The sequence below is a fragment of the Pundamilia nyererei genome, unplaced genomic scaffold, assembly GCF_000239375.1.
Source record: "Pundamilia nyererei isolate P.nyererei 1_Seehausen unplaced genomic scaffold, PunNye1.0 scaffold00070, whole genome shotgun sequence".
In the NCBI taxonomy this organism is placed as follows: Eukaryota; Metazoa; Chordata; class Actinopteri; order Cichliformes; family Cichlidae; genus Pundamilia; species Pundamilia nyererei.
In genome coordinates, this window is record NW_005187471.1 from 2,122,964 (window position 1) to 2,142,587 (window position 19,624).

The 19,624-nt window shown below is 39.9% G+C and overlaps 2 protein-coding genes across 6 annotated transcripts; one reads left to right on the plus strand and one right to left on the minus strand.

Moving 5' to 3' along the window:
* Window positions 1-444: 444 nt before the first annotated feature.
* Window positions 445-11,587, minus strand: afg1la (AFG1 like ATPase a). Its single transcript, XM_005736670.2, has 13 exons — window positions 11,425-11,587; window positions 10,872-11,077; window positions 9,127-9,178; window positions 8,932-9,033; window positions 7,577-7,707; window positions 7,384-7,483; window positions 4,750-4,808; window positions 4,581-4,663; window positions 4,411-4,481; window positions 4,217-4,317; window positions 3,341-3,481; window positions 3,141-3,251; window positions 445-1,462 (listed from the first exon to the last, which is right to left on the minus strand). The coding sequence occupies exons 1-13, from the start codon at window positions 11,549-11,551 to the stop codon at window positions 1,325-1,327; spliced, it is 1,422 nt and encodes a 473-aa protein (XP_005736727.1). The 5' UTR covers window positions 11,552-11,587; the 3' UTR covers window positions 445-1,324.
* On the plus strand, window positions 11,018-18,284 carry LOC102206862 (sex comb on midleg-like protein 4). Of its 5 annotated transcripts, none has more exons than XM_005736666.2 (8): window positions 11,018-11,267; window positions 13,920-14,156; window positions 14,526-14,655; window positions 14,797-15,021; window positions 15,172-15,333; window positions 15,429-15,647; window positions 15,745-15,890; window positions 15,977-18,284. In XM_005736666.2, the coding sequence occupies exons 2-8, from the start codon at window positions 13,926-13,928 to the stop codon at window positions 16,100-16,102; spliced, it is 1,239 nt and encodes a 412-aa protein (XP_005736723.1). In that variant the 5' UTR covers window positions 11,018-11,267; window positions 13,920-13,925; the 3' UTR covers window positions 16,103-18,284. The 5 variants fall into 5 exon arrangements, with proteins under 5 accessions (XP_005736723.1, XP_005736722.1, XP_005736725.1 ...); XM_005736665.1 differs by lacking the exon at window positions 11,018-11,267 and adding an exon at window positions 12,909-13,075; XM_005736668.1 differs by lacking the exon at window positions 11,018-11,267 and adding an exon at window positions 12,909-13,075 and having other exon boundaries at window positions 15,763-15,890.
* The last annotated feature ends 1,340 nt before the right edge of the window (window positions 18,285-19,624 follow it).

The following is a 19,624-nucleotide window of genomic DNA, read 5'->3' on the forward strand; positions in this document are numbered from 1 at the left end:
CAAATTATCTCAAACTGGTTTCTTGATCATGACAGTGATGTTCACTGCACTCCCCAGTCACCAGATCTCAATCCAATAGAGCACTTTGGGATGTGATGGAATTGGATATTCATATTATGAATGTGCACCCAAGAAATCAGCAACTGTGTGATTGTATCATGTCAAAATCTCTGAGGGACGTTTCCAGCACCTTGTTTAATTAATGTCACAGGGGGTCCAACCCAGTACTAGCAAGATGCACCGAATAAAGTTGTTTCCAGTATATTTAAACAGAATAACATGACACAATGAAACTGTGTTTGAATGACTCACTGTACAATACTTTTTCATATGAGCATTAAATCTTATCAGGAGTATTGTTATTGCTAACCTCACTGTCACATTCAAAATGAATCAGTGAAATGCTGATTAAAAAAAGGACATGAGATCTAATTTATGCAGAAAAACTGTGCTTGCATTGGTAACGCTTTTGTTTGTACAGGAGATATACTCATGTAGTTTTTTTTTTCTTCTCACTTTCACTTCCCACACAGTGCAGTCTTTATTTCTGTAAGGCTGTGTGCATTATTGTATTTAAATAAACGGAGGATGAATGCAAGCAGAAAGCAGTTAAATATCAACCTACGCCAACACTGAAACGGTTTCATTTGTGGGGACAGATGTACAAAGCTATTGTGCCATATAAGTAATATTCAGCTGACATGGTTTGCTTTTCTTTTTCCGTCTGGCGAATGAAGACACTGATGAAGAGTCAGATGGTGCCATTCATTCTCTGCAGCATCTGCAAAGCTTTCTGAGATAAACATTTCACATGCACAGGCTAAATAAATCACAACTCGAATAAACACACGGCTGCAAATCTCCAAACCAGTCTGCTGCCATTGTATTTAGATGTGTTAAGATCATATACAATTCATTTCATTTTCAAACCGTAGTGTATCTTAAAATAGATCCAATTAAAATGTCCCTTAAATCTTCATCAAAGTCCTTTTGGATTACTTTTCCAAAAGTCGTCCAGCTGATTTCCCACACATCAAAAAAAAAGTGAAGTTGGACCTCAAAAATGTCACCAAGTTAAAAGCAATAACTCAAAGTTCATCTTATAAATCCTCCTTAAAGTGCAATGTCGCAATAAAATGATTAGATAAGAATAAATACTCTGCACTACAATTGCACACACGCACAGAGATGAGGAGTTCCGCTGGGTTTGTGCTGCATAAGATGATGATGATGATGAGGAGTGTTCAGTTCTGGGCTGTTACAGGCAGCGAGGAGTGCAGATTAAGGCGCACCAAGTTTGGTAACACTGTTTCCTTTCTAAATGTTACGCCTGTGATTTCATGCTTCTGTCCCCCTCCAGCCAATATTCTTCTGTCTGCATCTCTGTGAGTCGGGACACGGTCCTCTGGAAGGCAAATTTTTCCTCTTCGCCGCTGAAGATGGACAGACTGCTGGCTTCTTCCTGTTAGACATTGGACATGTTACAGTTTACTTACACACGACTTTGGGGCAAAAAAAGCCATTAATCAAATGGTGGCAGTCTAATAAAACGATACAACCTCCTCACTCTCAGATCTTTCATCTTTACATGTTCAGACAGATTATTCTATTTTTACACTCGTTCAGTGTTGTATTTATGGGTTTAATAGTTTCCAAATTAGATGTTCCAAAAGTAAAAATTGGATTTTCATGAAGTGGAAAATAAAATCTGTGGAACCACTAACTTGAATAGATAAATTTTAAGTTAGTATTTCTATTTTGGTAAAAATTATTTCTATGGTAACATGCTTCATCTCTCTTCTGACACAGGAAACAAAACAACCTGTAGTCTTAAATGCTTTTAATTCTTGACTAAGCTACTTAACTTTTACAAACCTAAAGTTAAGTTTGCAAATCTCATAAACCAGCATTTTAGTCGCAATAGAGCAAACCAACCATATCAAAGGTTTAAACAATGAAAACGTTCAGTGTGAAGAAAAAAAGAGCTCATTTTGAATCTGAAGCGACGGCACCATGTTTATCACTGTGTAGCAATCTCTCTTCTTTTAACAACAGTTTGCAAACATCTGGGAACCGAGGAGTCCAGCAGGCTTTTGGGAGAGATATGTTGTCTTATATGCGATGTGAGCCTTTGGTCCTTGTGGGCAAGCATTGTGTTGCTGAAATAGCCGAGACTTTGTTTAGTTGGGAGCACATGCCTTTGGGCCCTGAAGATCACAAACATCCAACATTGATACAAAACTGTACCATCAACCCCCAAACGGTCATTGCACATGGCTGCCCCTCCCTCAGCCTGGTTTTTCCTTCCCACTGTCACCAAGGGGGTTCACTTGATTGTTGGGGTTTTCTATGTATTACGGTAGGGTCTTTACTCTATAATATAAAGCGCTTGGTGGCTGCTGTTGCGATTTGGTGCTATAAAAATAAAACTGAATTGAGCTGATTTTTAGCCTCGTCTCTTACACATGGACCTTCGATTTTACATTCAAGGTCATTATTCTGAATTTTTCTACAATTTGTGGGTTTTTTGCAGATCTCTGCCCATCTTTACTTTTGAGAAACAGCCTTTCTAACACGCACTGTTTATACTCAGTCATGTTACTGACGTGTTGCTAATAAACATAATTAGCTGCAAATGTTCCTTCCAGCGTTCTTTTTAGTATCGCTCACTTTTACAGCCTTTTGTCATCCCCGTGGCAACCTGTTTGAGACATGCTGCTGCCATAAAATTCAACATGAGGTAATAATTTTAAGGAAATAATAAAATGTGTCAGTTTAAACATTTTAAAGTTTTATGTTTTACTGTGAATACGATTTGGGTTTATGAGATTCGCAAATTCTGTTTTAAATGGCCTTTCACACAAAAATGTACACATTAATTTCCACTATTTTATGTTACTGATACACTTCAAGGATGGACTTGTATTTTTTCTAATAAAAAAAGGAAGAAGGAAGGAACAAACTGATATACTGGTTAAAATGATTCTTACAGTTTACACAGTATGTGCTGACTTACTTTTAGCTGTGTGCTCTGGGTTTCATTTACTGTCAGCCGTAGGCCACAGAGGCCTTAATCATCTGTGTTTACCACCAAAATTACCCAAATCTGGTTTCTCTGTGGAAACAGAGTCACCGCTTACCCTTTTCAGCCCCAGGTCATCCATCAGGATGTGGCCCTCGTCGTGGCTGTGATCCCCATCTTGTACAAAAATATCCTCCAGCGGGTGATCTGCGAGGATCACCACACGTACCTGAAACGAGACAAATTTAGTGTTAAATTCCCGTGTTTGGTGTTTTAGCGCAGATTTAATGTGCATACAAACAAATGAAGGAATCGTACCTTGTGTTCATAGAGGGCATCCACAAGCGTAATGAGCCGCCTGGCTTGAGTTTTTTTGTTCACGGTCAGCAAAGGAATGTGTCGAATGAAGACTGTGTCAAACAGCCTGGATATCTCTAGGTAGTCACTCGCTCCTAAAGGCTGGAACATTTATATTCAAACATATGTATGAGGTGTCCACAAGCAAGACTTCCCGCACTGGTTTGAGTTATTTTTTCATTTCCATAAGTTTTTCACCAAACTACACTTTGCATAAAATGTTTACTAGAAACTTCAGACTCTGCTGCTTTGTATTAGTCATTTTCTTTCTCTTGAGCATAAGCAGAACCAAAAGCGAGTCAGTCGTTTAAACAGACCCCTTTCATTTCCCATCATTGTGAAGGAAACCAACTAGACTAAAATGCAGGGAGAGGTACATAAAATAAAATACATCTGAATTTATTTGATGTGACGTTAAAGCAATAAAAACTGGTGCAGTAAACATCTGATAACAAGTGCTCGAGGGCTTTGCAGCAGACTTTGTCATCAGTATGCAGAAAACCAGTCATACTGCAACTCTGAAAACACACACATCTGCACGTTTTTACTAGCAATGGGAAACTAGTAGCTCAAGATTGTGGCGAGTGGTTTGCAAATTTGAAGGAAAAAAACAAAACAAAAAATACTGCACTCTTGTGGTTGAGCATACCATTGATTTCCCTTTTTAATAAGAGACTTCTGATACAAAGTCAAAACAAGCCCAATTTGTGCCATAAAATAAAACTACTTTTTCTCCCATATTAAACCTGCCATACCACATAATCTAAAAATAAAAGATGACAAACAGTAATTATAAAATATGATCCATCACACAGTGTGTCTGTAAAAGAGACTCACTCTATCACAAAGCTCCTCAAACGTACAGTCTACAATGGTCCCGCACGCTTTGTTCAGACGGACTTTTCTGTTGTGGACGTTCAGAACTCTTGGTCGTGTTACTGCAGAAAACATTATGTTCAGCACTATATATAATGAGCAGGTCATCAGTAAAATGCTGCAGTGACAGAGTGCTATTTTGAAAGCAGACTTACTGTCATTCTGTTTAAAAGCCAGCTCGTCAAACATTTTATCGAGGGTCGTTTCTGCATCAGGTTCACTGGAACTGCAACAGATGTAACAGGGAAACATTAAATAGGAAAAACACTGCAAACCACAAAACAAAATCATCCCCCTGTCTTGTTTTACAGTGAGCATTTCTTACAGGAAGTAGAGTTTTCCCGATGAGGGTCTATTCTGTTTGCGGTAGTCAATCCCAGAGTCCAGGCGAAGAGTATGGCAATATTTCTGCAGGAGGAAAACAAACATTTTACAGATAAATACTGCGATGCCACACGTGGTAGCCTCAGCAGCAAAAGGTGACTTCACTTTACCTGCAACACTGCAATAAAAGGCACAAAGTTGACTCTCTGCAGGCCGTTTTTATACAAGTCTGAGGAAACAGAAAGAAAAAAACCATTGTCACATTTGCTGTTATCTGGCATACATCTAAATGGCTTTCAAAGTGTTATAGAAGACCGATTACGCTTTCTTGTTTTCTGTAATTTGTAGCCTCAAATCACATTTAAGCTTGTAAACGTGGTCAAGATGACCTGATCATGTTCAAACCAAGCGTCAGAATGAAGAAGAGGGGGGACTTAAGCGACTATGAATGTGGTGTGGTTGTTGGTGCCAGATAGGCTAGTCTATTTAAGAAACTGCTGGTCTCCTGGGATGTTCCCACACAATCATCTCTAGGGTTTACAGAGAATGGTCCAAAAAATGAGAAAATATGGCATGCGCAAATTCAGTGGGTGAAAATGCCTCATTGACTCAGAGCTGACTCAGGTCACAGGAAAATGGCCAGATTACTTTAATGTGACAGGAAACTCAAATAACCACTTGTTACAACGAAGGTATGGAGAAGAGCATTTCTGAGTGTTTCTGGCGCCTCTCAGGAATATTTCCAGCACCTTGTTAGATCTCTACCAGGAAGAATTAAAGCAGTTCTTTCCAACCTCATACTACCAAGGTGTACCTAATAAAGTGCCTGGTGGGTGTATACTCTATACTGTTACAATTTAATTCGGATATCGAGGTCACTGGATGTAAAATTAACCCCTGTGGGTTAAAACGCTCTCAGTTTCCAACAGTTTCTTTTTACTCTTGGCTCTCTGTGGTGTCAGTGTGAGCAGATACTCGTAACATCATCGATTCAGGCTCCTAACATTATGGATTTAGCCACAAAACAGCTCAGCCCACTTGCTGTCCAAACCTTCTGCTTGAAAGGGTCAGCCAGTAAGAAGAAAGCTGGCTTAAAAGGAGAGCGAAGTGAGGTAAAATGACTCGTTTTAAACAAATGATGAATGAGTAAGACAAATAACAGTTTGACATAGCATAACTGTTACAAATTTTAAATACAGTGGTCCCTCGTTTATCGCGGGAGTTACATTCTAAAATTAACCCGCAATCGGGGAAATCCGCAAAGAAGCCAGCTTCATATTTTACAATTATTCTAGATGTTTTAAGGCTGTAAAACCCCTCACTACACACTTTATACACTTTTCTCAGACAGGCATGAACATTTTCACACTTTTCTCTCTTGTTTAAACACCCTCAAAGTTCAAACCTTCATAGAAAAATAAGTCCAGTATTGTAGAATGAAACCAAAGATCAAACCCTGTTTTCAGGTCCAGAACATGGGAATAGAGCAGCTGCGAGAGAATTCAACATTAATGAATCAGTGGTACGGAAGTGGAGGAAGCAAGAAGGATGAGTTGAGATAAGTTTGACTTATCTGACTGTTTGGTTTCGCTTAATGTGCCTTATATTCCAAAAAATACGGTAACTTCTACCTTCCTTAACCATGTCCAGAACTCCTACTTTTTATGCGATGGATAGCATCTTCCTCTGCCTTTTGGGTGCTACCGCAGGTGCCTTTGACGGTGCAAAACGTTTTATCGACATTGTTGTGTTTGTTGGGGAGAAAACTTACAAACATACAGTGCAGCACTTCAGAGTCACACTGCTAGCGATCGAAGATTTATGTAAATTTGACAAGCTGAACGCATTCTGTACTGGACAGGAGACGCAGCACGAGTTTGATTGACAATAATAATAACTTTATTTATAAAGCGCTTTCAAACAAAGTGCTGTACAATTAAAGAGATAAATAAAATAAAAGTGATACATAGCAATACAGGTAAAAGACACAATACAAGTTAAAAACAGTAAAAATTTAAAAACTAAAAGCCATAGAATTAAGACATGTAGGATAGGGTGAACAAATGTGTCTTCAACTTAGTTTTAAAAACCTCCACAGAGCATGCCTGCCAAATATCTTGAGGGAGGTTGTTGCACAGAAACAGGGCACGAAAAGAAAAAGCACGCTCTCCAATTGTCTGTTTTCTGGCTCTAGGAACTTTTAAAAAGGCCAGAGTCCTGAGATTGTAGAGCACGGGATGGGACATAAAGGTGTAAAAGGTCGGAGAGGTATGAAGGTGCCAGTCCGTTTAAAGCCTTGTAGGTGAGCAGCAGGACCTTAAAATCTGCTCGAACCTGACAAGGTAGCCAAAGCAGAGATCTAAGAACAGTGGTAATGTGCTCAAATTTCCCAGTTCTTGTTAATATGCGAGCAGCTGCATTTTGCAATGGTCTACAGCCAATCAGGACGCAGAACACAATGTCCTGTAACAACAACAAAAATAAAAAGCATGCAAAATTGCACAAACAAAAAAATAAATAAAATCTGTGAAATAGCGAGGCCGCGAAAGGTGAACCGCGTTATAGCGAGGGACCACTGTAACACAATATTTATTATTGCAGTTGTTTTTGTCAAATGATGTATGCACATGTTTTCTTTAATATGATGAATAATTTCCTGAATGTGATTATAGTTTATACATTTCTGATTACAATCCCATAGGATTGTGCTTTAAAGGCATTACTTGTTTTTTTATGTAAACCAAAGGAGTTTTAAGCCGTGTTAAGAACACATTTATAATCATATTACACTAGACATTACTTACCTACAGGCGGACGATTAGAAGTAGCCACAACAACAACACCGTTTAGAAACAGATTCTCAAAAAGCTGCTTGAGAATCATGGCGTCTGCAATATCAGTGACCTGACATGTGGGTAAAGCACAACAACATGATTGTTACATGAGGTTACATGTTATAGAGACTAAATGTTTTTTTACAAGATGATTTAAAAGTACCTGAAACTCATCGAAGCACAACAGACAAGCCTCCTCACTGATTTCCTCTGCAACCGGAGCAATGGGATCATAAGACTTGGCCATTTTTCCTGCTTTCCTTTTTGGCATACTCTGTTTCAGCCGATGAATCCCTGTAGATTGAAAAGGTAAATGCAGTTACTGTTAATCGGAAGTCTGTAAGAAGAGACAAATATAGATCCCAGAAAAACCAAGTGGAAAATGCAAACTACCACATTCTTACAATATTATAATATTAAATATTTTATGTATAATAAGCATGCAATAGATAGGGTAACATATATTGTTTTGCACAAGACTCTTTCTCTTCTATATGGCTGTCTGCACAGGATATTGGAAAAAGTTGCCATTATTAAATAATTGTTTCTGCACAACTTTCTCTCACATCGTTGTGCAGGAATTTTGCGCCCACCTCTTTACAACATACGTTTCGTTCATTGAGGTTTGTGGGGTTTTTTGTTCATTCCCAACCCTCTTAATGTCCCACCACAATATTTCAGTTAGCGTGAGGTCTGGATCATTACAACACTGATTCTTGTCTTCTTCAGCTGTTCTGTTGCAGGTTTCCTGGTGTTCTTGGGATCGCTTGTTCTTGGTCCAGTTTGGACCGAGCTTTAGCTGTTGGACAGATGGCCTCACATTTGACTCTAAAAGGCTTTGTTATAAAGATGAATTCACGGTCAGCTCAATGAGCACAGTGCCCAGGTCCTGTGGCTGCAAAGCAAGCCCAAATAATCACCCCTCCACCGCTGTGTTTACAGTTGTTATGAGGTGTTTGTGCTCATATGCTGAGTTTAATTTGCTACTTACCCTCTTAATTGCTATGGAAGCAGTAAGGCTGTACTTAGAGTCCTCTTAAATCTTTCGTTTCACATGACTGTATGTGAAGTACTGCTTAAACTGGAGGAAATACTACAGTATTTCAAAGGTAAATGTTTTGAATCTCCACAAATCAAATCACAGAGAAATAAATTTAAAAAACAAAACTGTGTCTCATGCTAGAGCTTTTACCATTAGTGACAAGTGGATTTTCGTAAATACACAAAAATCCTTACACAGCTACGTTTAAGTGGCAGGAGTGGCACAATATATCCAAATGGATTATGTACTGATGTAGAAAAAATATATATATTTGCAATCTTCTTTAACGGCACAGATACAAGAGACTTGATTTATCTGGAACAAAACTCCAGTATTTCTTTTTGCCAATAAAACAAACACACCTTATCTTCCCCCACATGTTCACTAGAAGCAGAGAAAGTCCAAAGTTGCATTGATAAACACAGCTCACCCCCCCTTTTTCTCTTAAATGCAGCTTAACTAACAACTGTACTCACTTTTATGCACGTCTAACATAAAACCATGGAAATGAACCCTCTTTTTGTTCTCAGTCTCCACATATGAATAAAACATGTCCATGACCATCGTTTTCCCAGTGCCTGAAACAAACAAACAAAAAAATCTTCTGAGTTAGGAACAAATCTTAATTTCATTACATTGAGATATGCAATTCTGTGAGTTCCATGGCTTACCAACATCACCGTAGATGTAGTAACCTTTGGGAGGCTTTGGTTTTGTGAAAAACTAAAAGATGCAGAGACAAGTAAAAATGAGCAAAAATCATCATTATAAACTAATATAGACAAATAGATGGCAAATTATTTAGGAATCTTTCACTAATTCCTTTTTTTAAAGTGTGACCTGAACAAAGCATGCCCAACACACAGGCTTTTTTTTTGAAGGAATCACACCCAGTAAGAGCGCAAGTTATGTCAACAAAGCCTACAGCTGATGAGACTGAGTGAGAAGATAAGAGAAACACTGTAGAGTCAAATTTTAAAAAGGCATGCTGCTGAAATTATCAGCAAAGAAGATAAAGCATGAAAGAGAGCCGCTCTTACGTTCCTCAGATTTATGTCACACAGTGGTAACCTGACGAATGTGAAAAACAGAGCACAGGCAGGGTGGAGTGTGTTGACAGGATGGACAAGCTGGACTAGAAAGAGTACATCAGAGGGGCAGCTCAGGTTGAGCAGTTTGGAAACAAAGTTAGAGAGGAGAGGCTGAGATATTTTGGACATTTGCAGAGGAGGGACAGTGGATATATGGGATGAAGAATGTTGAATATGGAGTTTTAAGGCAGGGGGAAAAGAGGATGACCACAGAAAAGATTCATAGATGCAGAGGGTTGGTGTGACAGAAGAAGATACTAGGAGCAGGGTGAGATTTAGGCAGATGATCTGCTCTGGCAACCTCTAACTGGAGGAGCAACAGAAGAAGATGAAGACAAAGTAGTAAACTGAAAAACCACGTTTCACAAGTCATCATTAACACTGGACTTTCTGTGTTAATGTTTTTGAATGTGAAACGGTCACATGTAGAGCAGCACAGTGGTGTAACTGTTAGCACTGTTGTACCCTGGGGCCTTTTCAATTTAATGCATAGTTATTTATATTGCACCAAATCAAAAGAGCAGTCACCTCAAGGCACATATTACATAGCAAGACACAGTTTTCATGTGCTCAAACGGCTTCTCTCCGGGTACACCAGTGTCAAGTGGGACTGGCTCCAGTGCCTGAATTGAATAAGCAGAAAATGGATGGATGGATGGACAGGAAATAGGGAAAATATATGAAATTTATGGTAGGTAACATGGCCAAAGGGACCCCTGTATATATAATCCATCCATCCTCTTTCACTTATCCAATTCAGGGTTGTGGCCAACCCCAGCTGCCATAGTTGAGCACAGGACTAACACATGTGAGCTACCACTCACATGCACACCTATGAACAATTTAGAATTACTGATTAACCTAACCCCGCTAGGAAGCCGAAGTACCCAGAGAAAAGATACACAGACACGGGAAGAACATGCAAACCCCACACAGAAACGCTCTGGCAAGATGGTGGATTCAAAGCCAGGACCTTCTTGCTGTGAGGCAACAGTGCTAACCCTCCCTCCACTACAGCCACCTACCTGAGTACCTTAGGTCTGAATACCTAAGTATCCTTATGCAAGATGCCCCATTCATTGGAGTGTGAATGCTACACAATAACAGCATTTTATTACTCCAAAACCTTTGTGATACTCTGTGATGCAAAAACACTTCATAATTTGGATAATAACCAAGTTAAAGGCTGAGTAATGTTGGACAAATGTAAAGATTAATCTCTAATATTGCCAACATTGTAAACCACGTTGCTCTGCACTAATATTCACTTAATATTATTATATTAATAATAATAACAACATAAGTTGGGGCATGCTTCTACCTACCCTGGAGAAGACAGATGTCGGGGTGTTGCTGTATCCTCTCAGAGTTTTGTGCAGCTCGTCCAGTTTCTGCATCACTGCTTTCTGGTGCTCATCCTCCCGCAGCGTCCCATCTCTGATCAGCCCGGTGTAGTGATCCAGGGGGCCGCTGAAGCCGGCGGCGCTAACACCGCTCTCCTCCTCCGCCTGCCGGACTTTCACAGAGTAGCCTTAAAAACCGTAACAACACGAATTTTACCGATAAGTTAGCTGTCCGCAAAGCTTTTAGACCACCACGACAACGATTTTTGGGTGATTCGGACAGTAACGATAACGTTGCTCTGGTGGGCGAATAGGAAGAGTTAGCGGGTAACGACTCTGACAGCTCAAAGGGCAGGAAAAACCGACAAGCATAACAAGGTAAGTTTGAACAAAACCTCAAAAATATGCATTATGCCAGGTTAACGTGGAAAAGCGTACACTAACTAATTATGTTAAGTAAAAGTAGGACATGGTTATGATTAGAGCCGCGGACGGTTACTTTAAACAGTCTAAAATGACTGAAAACAAACCTCACCTCTTCTGTGGAACTCACTGAGAGATTTCAGCAGCTTTCCGGAGGAATGTTGCTCTTTAAAAAGAAGCCTTAAGCCCAAAGAAGCTGAGGGTGACATCTTCATAGACAGCGGTACGCGCGCCGCCATCTTGGATTCAAATTCTGTCAATCAAACTTTATTAGCAATGACATTTTCAGTCGTTTTTCGGCCAACAGGAGGCGACAATTCACCATGCCAGATTATTTAACAGCACCTTTCATTATATACTGTCCGTATAAAAATAAATACGAAAAACGTAAGTAAAATAATATTGCATTTTAATTATGCGTAGTAAATGTGCTATTGCATCCTAAAAATACATTTTCAAAGGCTATATTATTATTGCGTGTTGCCACTTCATAATGTTATACACTTAATACATCTCTGGGGTTTCGGCTAGTAGTCAGGCAAAAGAAGACCTCTAAAAGCATCACTTTCAGCTCTGGGAAATTGTGTGTTGTTCGGTATAATTACTTAATTTAAAAATGTATTGCTAGATAATTTCTTGAATAATTAAAAAAAACTAATTTGCCTAAATCTCACGCTGCACGCACACCTGATTTGTCCTCTGTGACTGTAATATCAAGTGCAGCAGTATCATTGACTTCACTGTATGACTGTAGGGGGTAAATTAATGCCAGATATAGTCTTTCTTCGCCCACCCGGAGTAAAAAAAAAAAAGGGGGGGGGGAAGCGTTTATTCAAATTAATGAGTAATACATTTGAAACACAAAATGATAAAACATGCGATCTTCACAGCAAAAATCCACATGGAATTCTGTAAAATCTTCATATTTTCACAATAGGATTTTAATGTTAACATGATTATTTTGGACAGCAGCTATTTATTTTATTCACTGTAACATATCACAAAAAAAAATTCCTGCAGCTCCAGCAGCTCTCTGGTGTTGTTTTTACAAACAGAAAGCCCAAATATATTCAGCGTGCTCTCATGCATAACAAAGAAAAGCCCTGATTCCTCTCATCTGGAAAGCTCGAAGCAGGAATTTTTAAAACATTTTTTTTATAATCTGGGTCATTTTTACTTAAGAACATGACTAAGATGATCATTTTGATAGACGTTATAGGTTGATGAATTTATCAACAATTCACCAAAGATCTAAATATAATTTAAGTATAAACCATTTAAAATCTCACAATAACGCTGAAACAAAAACAAAAAAAGAAAAAAAGAATCGTGTTAAAAATAAATAAATAAATAACAGATATTTAATTTTTATATCAACTGACAGATGCAAATCTGTCTCGGGTCTAATTGTGCCTCCGAAGCACTGAGCCTGAGTTGCAGACAAAACATGGCAGACAACTGTCAGGGCTTACAGGCTTGTTGCCATGACAACAGAGGAGCACTTCTCCCTCTCTCTCCGTCTCTCTGTCTCTTTAATGCACACACACACTGTCACTCGCTCTCTGTCTGTCTCTGTTGTACACACACACACACACACACACACACACAAACACACACACACAAGCACACAGACATATATACAGTATTACAGTGGAATCCGCCTTGCTCTGAGATCTGTGCTCTGCTACTGGTAGCAGAAGAAAATATAGGAACCACAGCACGGAGCGTAGGGATACTCCACATCTTCACATCTGCTTTGGATGGTGAGTGCCTGCTGACCGGTTATTGTTTGTTTACATGCTGCATCCTTTCACAAATCTCTTCAAAATACATTTGGAGGCATTGCAAATGGCTTCTTTCCGGTTAGTTGTGCTGCTGCTGGGGGGGGTTATTTCTTTTATTTAGTAGCTGCTTCTTGTTTCCTTTCTCTTATTTTAAGAATAGGCTGGAAGCTGTCATGATAATGGTAATTCATAGCTGGGTAGCCATGGTGAAGTCAATTTCCCCCCCTCCCTCTGCCACTGCTGAATGCATTAGTCTAATGAGATGTCTGCAGCCTGTGTGCCCAGGAGCAGCAGCAGCACAGCAGCAGCAGCAGCAGCGGTGTGTTAACCAAAGGGAGACTAAGGGGGGCAAAAAAGCAAGATGGCTTTTCCTGCACTGCATGGGATTTAACTTTGTAGTTGCCTTTAGGCTCCTGGGACTTAAAACAAAAGGTTGTGGGCTTTCACAATAGAAGATAGCAGGTAATAGTCACCCCTCCCTCTCTCAGGTTTATTAGTGTGTTACGAGTGCAGGATGGAGGTGCTGTTTCCACCACGGCACATGCATGGCTGCCTTTGTGTGTTGTTTGATTATTATGGTGCTCAGCTGAATGCTGTGTCTCTCAGCACATTGCTCGGCTGAGTTTTCTGCAGGCTCCTAGTGTTTGGATGTTACTGTTGGTACACCTTTGCCAATTGCGTCTGCTTCCTCTGAATTCATGCTAATGCTGCACTCTAGTATGCAGCGGCTACAGAGGAGTATTGATGTGCAACTAAAGTGCATGTTTTCAATGCGTTGCCCTTGCCCTTGTTTGAGCTCACTCATTGTTTCCTTTGTGTCCAGCTACAAATGAGCGTACCTGCAGTGACGGCACAGAAATCAGACGGCAACAACGGTGAGATGCAATCAGCTGCAGTGGCTCCCTCCTTCATTCCCAGCCAGGCGGGGAAGATACCGGGCAGGAAGAGAGGGAGACCTCCGCTCCGCAATGTCGCCAAGATGGATTTTCCTAATCGCTACCCTGAATCGCTCCCTCCACTCAAAGTGCCCAAGAAGAGGGGGAGAAAGCCGGGCTTCAAGGTCAGCCAGATGGGAAAGGGGAAGGGGGGCTGGTGGATGAGTTGTAGTGTGTGTGTGTGGGTGCAGTGTGTTTAAAAATACATGTGTACACAGACAGGGAGACTCCATGCCCTTCAGATTTTGTGGGATCCCAGCATAAACAGAGTTGGAGTTAACATCTGTGAGGCTTTGTTCTGTTGTGTTATGGAATTATTTTTTAGCCTAAAGAGGACATTATTATCAGCACATTTGTTTTCTTTTCATACAGGCCAAAGCATGAAAACTACAGTGTTAAACAATCCTAATCCTCCCTGCATGATTTAGTGTGCATAAATAAATGATATTTCCAAAACAGACATAGCAATACAAAACCCCCTTCTTCCTCTCCAGCTCAAACCCAGGATGGTGATGACACCACTGGCTATTTCGCCACCCAGCAGCACCCCAGAGCCCGATATGAGCTCCATTCCTCAGGATGCTGCCACCATCCCCCACTCTGCCACGCCCCAGGTGCTCACAGGTAAAATACAATACGCTGTTAATCCCACTTAAGAAGCTTTAAAGTGCTTCTCTGTTAGCTTAAAGACAAAAAAGCATATGATCTCTTTTTTTCCCTTATGTTTTTCTGCTATTTCTCATTTTCTTCATTTGTGTTTTCCAGTCTGTATCTACATCAACAAGCAGGCGAACACTGGGCCCAACCTGGACAGGAAGAAGATCCAACAGCTTCCCGATCACTTTGGGCCCGACAGACCCTCTGTGGTGCTTCAGCAGGCCGTTCAGGGCTGCATCGACAGTGCTTTCCAGCAGAAAACGGTGTTCACTCTCCTCACACAAGGCTACGGAGGAGAAAAAATATCAGGTGTTGTACAAAGACCCCCTTCAGGTGTTGTTATCTGTTTGTTTAATAGCTTCTTTAGCACACTCCCTAAGGTGTTACTGGGAGAGAAAAAAATATTAAAGGTTTCATTGTCTGACTTATAAGAAACTTTTGTCTAAGCTGCATTTCAAGTGGTCTTCTGTTTTGCTCTTCCAGCCACATTTGATGGGAAGCAGCATCTTCTGAGCCTCCCCGTGGTGAACAGCATCGACTATGTGCTTCGTTTTCTGAAGAAGCTCTGTCGCAGCTTGCACTGTGAAAACCTTTTCAGTGATCAGCCCATTACACAGCACAGCGGTGGCTCCTACCAGTCAGATGGTACTTCCAAATTAAGTTCTTGAACTAATATAAACAAATACTTTGAATCTGTGGGGGATTTTTATCACTAACAGAAGTCTCCATCATTTCTTTAGCTGAAACATCAATGGCTGATGACTACCATTTAGACCAGTCAGATGGCAAACGCTACTCCGTTGACCCTGGCGATTCCGCTTTCAGCTCCATAAGTTCGTCCTACTCACCAAAGTCCACCTACGGGTTTCGCTCTTCACAGCAGTTCTCTAATGGCTCAGCCTCCATGTGCAGGCAGTCATCCACCAGCCCAAACGCGTTCCCGGAGAGCAACAGGACAGGTATGACACCATCAAGAGATAAATCAAGCATTGATGCGGCCTTTATTTTTCTGAGGTACAAAAGTAACTCTCCATCTTTCATTTGTTATTTCTTGAGGTTATAATGTGTCTTCAGAATCGCAGGAGTCCAAGGCTCCGCCCAATAAAGACCCATCCACCTGGTCTGTGGAAGATGTTGTATGGTTCATCAGGGATGCAGATCCCCAGGCTCTAGGTCCTCACGCAGATGTCTTTAGGAAACATGTAAGTGTTATGCTGCTGATTTACCTGGCTAGACTAAACCTCAGGTCCTCACTGACTTTCACACCATCTTCCTCTGCCTTTCACAGGAGATAGATGGAAATGCTTTGTTACTCTTAAAGAGCGACATGATCATGAAGTACCTCGGACTCAAGCTGGGGCCGGCCTTGAAGCTTTGCTACCACATCGACAAGCTTAAGCAGACTAAGTTCTGAAAACTGACTACAGTTTATTAACCTCTTAAATCCAGCAGGATATTTGAGGAAGGTCACATCTGGGGAAGGCAGGTCTGTTAGCCAATGAGAAGAAAGTAGAGTCATGAGGTGTGCCACTTCATTTAGAGTTCCCGGAAGTAAGGTGCATCTGTTCCTTATCTGCCCCAAAAGTACAAAAGCAAATCAGTTATATGAACTACTGAATAACTATATTGTTTCAGTCTTTCATTTATCTCTATCATAAAGGTATTTGTTGGTAACTTTAGCACTTTAACATTAGCAAGGTCACATCACAAGACCGTATCCATCTAAATTCTGTAAATGTTAGGTTAACTAGTATCACAGATTAGTTTGGTTCTTACATCGTAAAAATCTGCACATATTGATTTTTTCTTTAAAGTTTCTATATCAAACATGATAATGAGCATCATTTAATAAACTTATTATTCATTTGGAGTTATTTTTATGGTCACCATATTCAGCTCAACTTAAATCTTTTAACTCCAGTTTTGGTCTCCACCACCTCCTAAAATGCTAGATGCTCCTTTTTTGTTCACTGTTGGGCTCCTAATTCTGACTGTCAGCCCTTTAGTGCTGAGCAGATGAAGTATAAATGGGTTGTTGAGAGACTCTTCACTCAAATCTGTAGTGGCAAAAAATGACGGTATGAAAAGAAGAAGCTACTTTCAGCTACTCCCTTATTCACAAAGGGTCTCCACGTGTTTGTTTTTTTACACCAGATTCCCTTCCTGACATCCTAAGGCACCTAAGGGATTTGTGTCTCCTTCCAGGATTAAACTGGGGATCTTTAAGTTGTTAGGTGACTGCGTAAACCACTGGACTATGCTATGAGAGTGACCAAAAATAGCCAGACAACTAAACAATAAGCAAACACCGTGTAACGGTAAATAAAGCCAAGAGGAGCTGACGATTCAGTCGCTGCATCCATTGTGCACTACAGCCAACCACCTCATACTGATTATAAAACACGCGGGCGCAGAGAGACTCGAACATTTTGACTTTGAACTGGTGCACCTCAGACCTGGACAGCTTACTCCCTCATTGGCTTACAGAGCAGAAATTTTGCTAAGTTTCCCAGAGCTACGATTCATCCCTTCCTCTTGTCTTGTGTCTGGCATAAAGTTTGATCTAAACCCATCATATTGTGGAATACATCCTTCATACGCATTATATAACATATTTGTAATCATTAAAATCTCTTTTGTCTCACAAACCTTCATTGGCAGAACATCTGTCTGCTGCAGATTATATATACAGTATATCCGTCATCAGACAAACAATGTATAACAGAAAACACTTTATACCTTAAGAAAGTCTCATTTTGTCAAATGTCACTATCAGATCTCGTTTTCTCGTTTACCAAGCTGAAAAAACATATCTACGAGTGTATTTAAAAAAACGGTGCATTAAAGACTACGTCGCTTTTTGATTGAGAGATTTAGAAAATCATTTTTGATACTATTTTTTCACATTACTGTATGACGAAAAAGTAATGTTCCCATTGAATTTGCCTTTCTTTTTTAATTATAATTTTCATATTAAAACAGTACAGCCTAACAAAAACAGAACAATAGCCTACACAGAAGGACAGCAGCTCTCTTGTACATACACATATAAAGAAAAGCGAGAGCTTTGTGAACGTGATATATTAATGTTTTAATATGCAAGATTGTTACACGCCGCCTATCTCCATAGCCTCTTTATGTACAGTCATAAGAACATTTTTTTTAAATTATATGTTTCTATGTTTTTATTGAGCATCAGTGTTAATACACAAGTTGTCAGAACACACGAAACACTTAAATGTTATACTGAGAAAACCCAAAAGGCCATGTAAATGGGTATATAAGATGATATTGCTTTTGTATACCACTTTTGGTGTACAGTATGCATCCTTTTTTAATCAATTAACCTTTGTAAGTGAATGCTGCTGTAAAGATATTCCATGTAAGCCATGCCTAGTGAGATCAAACTAAGCTGTTTTATTTTGAAAGTCACTATGAATAAGACTTTTAGAGAAAGCTGAGTGGATCAGTGCTCTATACCGGTGCTAAAAGTTATCAACGTATTCAACTGTTTGCTTTTGTGTTTGTGAGATGTAAAGGAAAACATATGTGTATGCTGTATTGTATGTGAGCATTAAATTAAGAAGTCAAATAACCGGAGGTGATGTTAGAGTTATTGTAACACAATATTCGAAGGGCCTGGTTGCCTTTGGCTTGTAGAACAACAGTTAGCACTATTTTATTTATTTTTTTACAGCACCCAATCATCCTGAATAGGTGGCGGTTTAAATCTGGGTCCACACACCTGAGAATTATTTTGGCAGGAAGCCTCGTCTGCTCTTCGACACACACGATTTAACAAAGGTGACCTATATCTGTGCCTCTCAAACCGGTGTACAGGGAGCTTCCAGGTTTCTCTGCAGGGCTCTCAAGGGGTCTCCGTGAATCATAAATAGGTTTACCAACTGCAGAATAGAATATTTAAAAAAATATATCAGTATATAGTATATCATGTAATTCTGGTCAAATTTATACCTTATAGTTCAAAGGATTTTTCAGGTCTTTGAGACTTATATCACAGCTAATTTGGAATGAAATGACTTTTACTGCATGTAAAAGAAAATGATTTTATGGAGGGCTTTAATAATTCACTGAAGACTTTTTGACATCACAGCAGAAAAAGTAGATGTTAATAATGCAGGTAACAATGACTAAACTCCATTCAGCTGGGTCAGTTTCAAGGCCCTGGTTTTGTGCACGCTGCTGGTTCTCTCTCAAGCGGTCATTACGTTCAGCGATATTATAATAAATCAAAATAAATGCTAAAAAATATTAATCCTCATTTTCTCCTCTGCTCTGTGCATTGTAGCTATTTTTCCCTGACTTATTATCTGGTCTAAAATCTTCTAAGTAAAGACACATTTGCTCTGGAACTTGCACCATGTTTATGTCACAGGCTGTTGTAATCAGGTAAGAAGGGCCTAGATATTAAAGTGGACCTCTTATGCTAATTTCCTGCTCCATTTAAAAAAATACAAATCTGGGGCTCTGGTAGAGTAGCTTTGCATTACTCACATTTGAGAATAACCCTTCTTTGCCTGGGTACACCCACTGTCTGAAACCAGCCAGCTCCTCTCCCTTTAAGGCAACTTTCCCCCGACAGAAGGTTTGTACAGCAGCTTTGTGCTCGCATCTAGAGGGATACCTCCTGTCTTTTACACGATACACATCCAAGAATAGAAAAAAAAAGTACATGGAAAACTCCGAAGCCTAAGCTTCTAGTGCACAGGGATTATTTGAACATACACTGACCCCATTATTTAAAACTTTGGCCACATTCATGGTCAACTGAATTTGTGCTGTGTGTGAGTGGGTGTGTGTCTGTGTGTGTGAGGATGTGCATAATCCCCCGCAACTCTAAAAGGAAGAAATTAAATGCCAAACCTAGACTTTTTAATCACCATGGAGACGTGAAAGGTTAGATTCACACTCACTA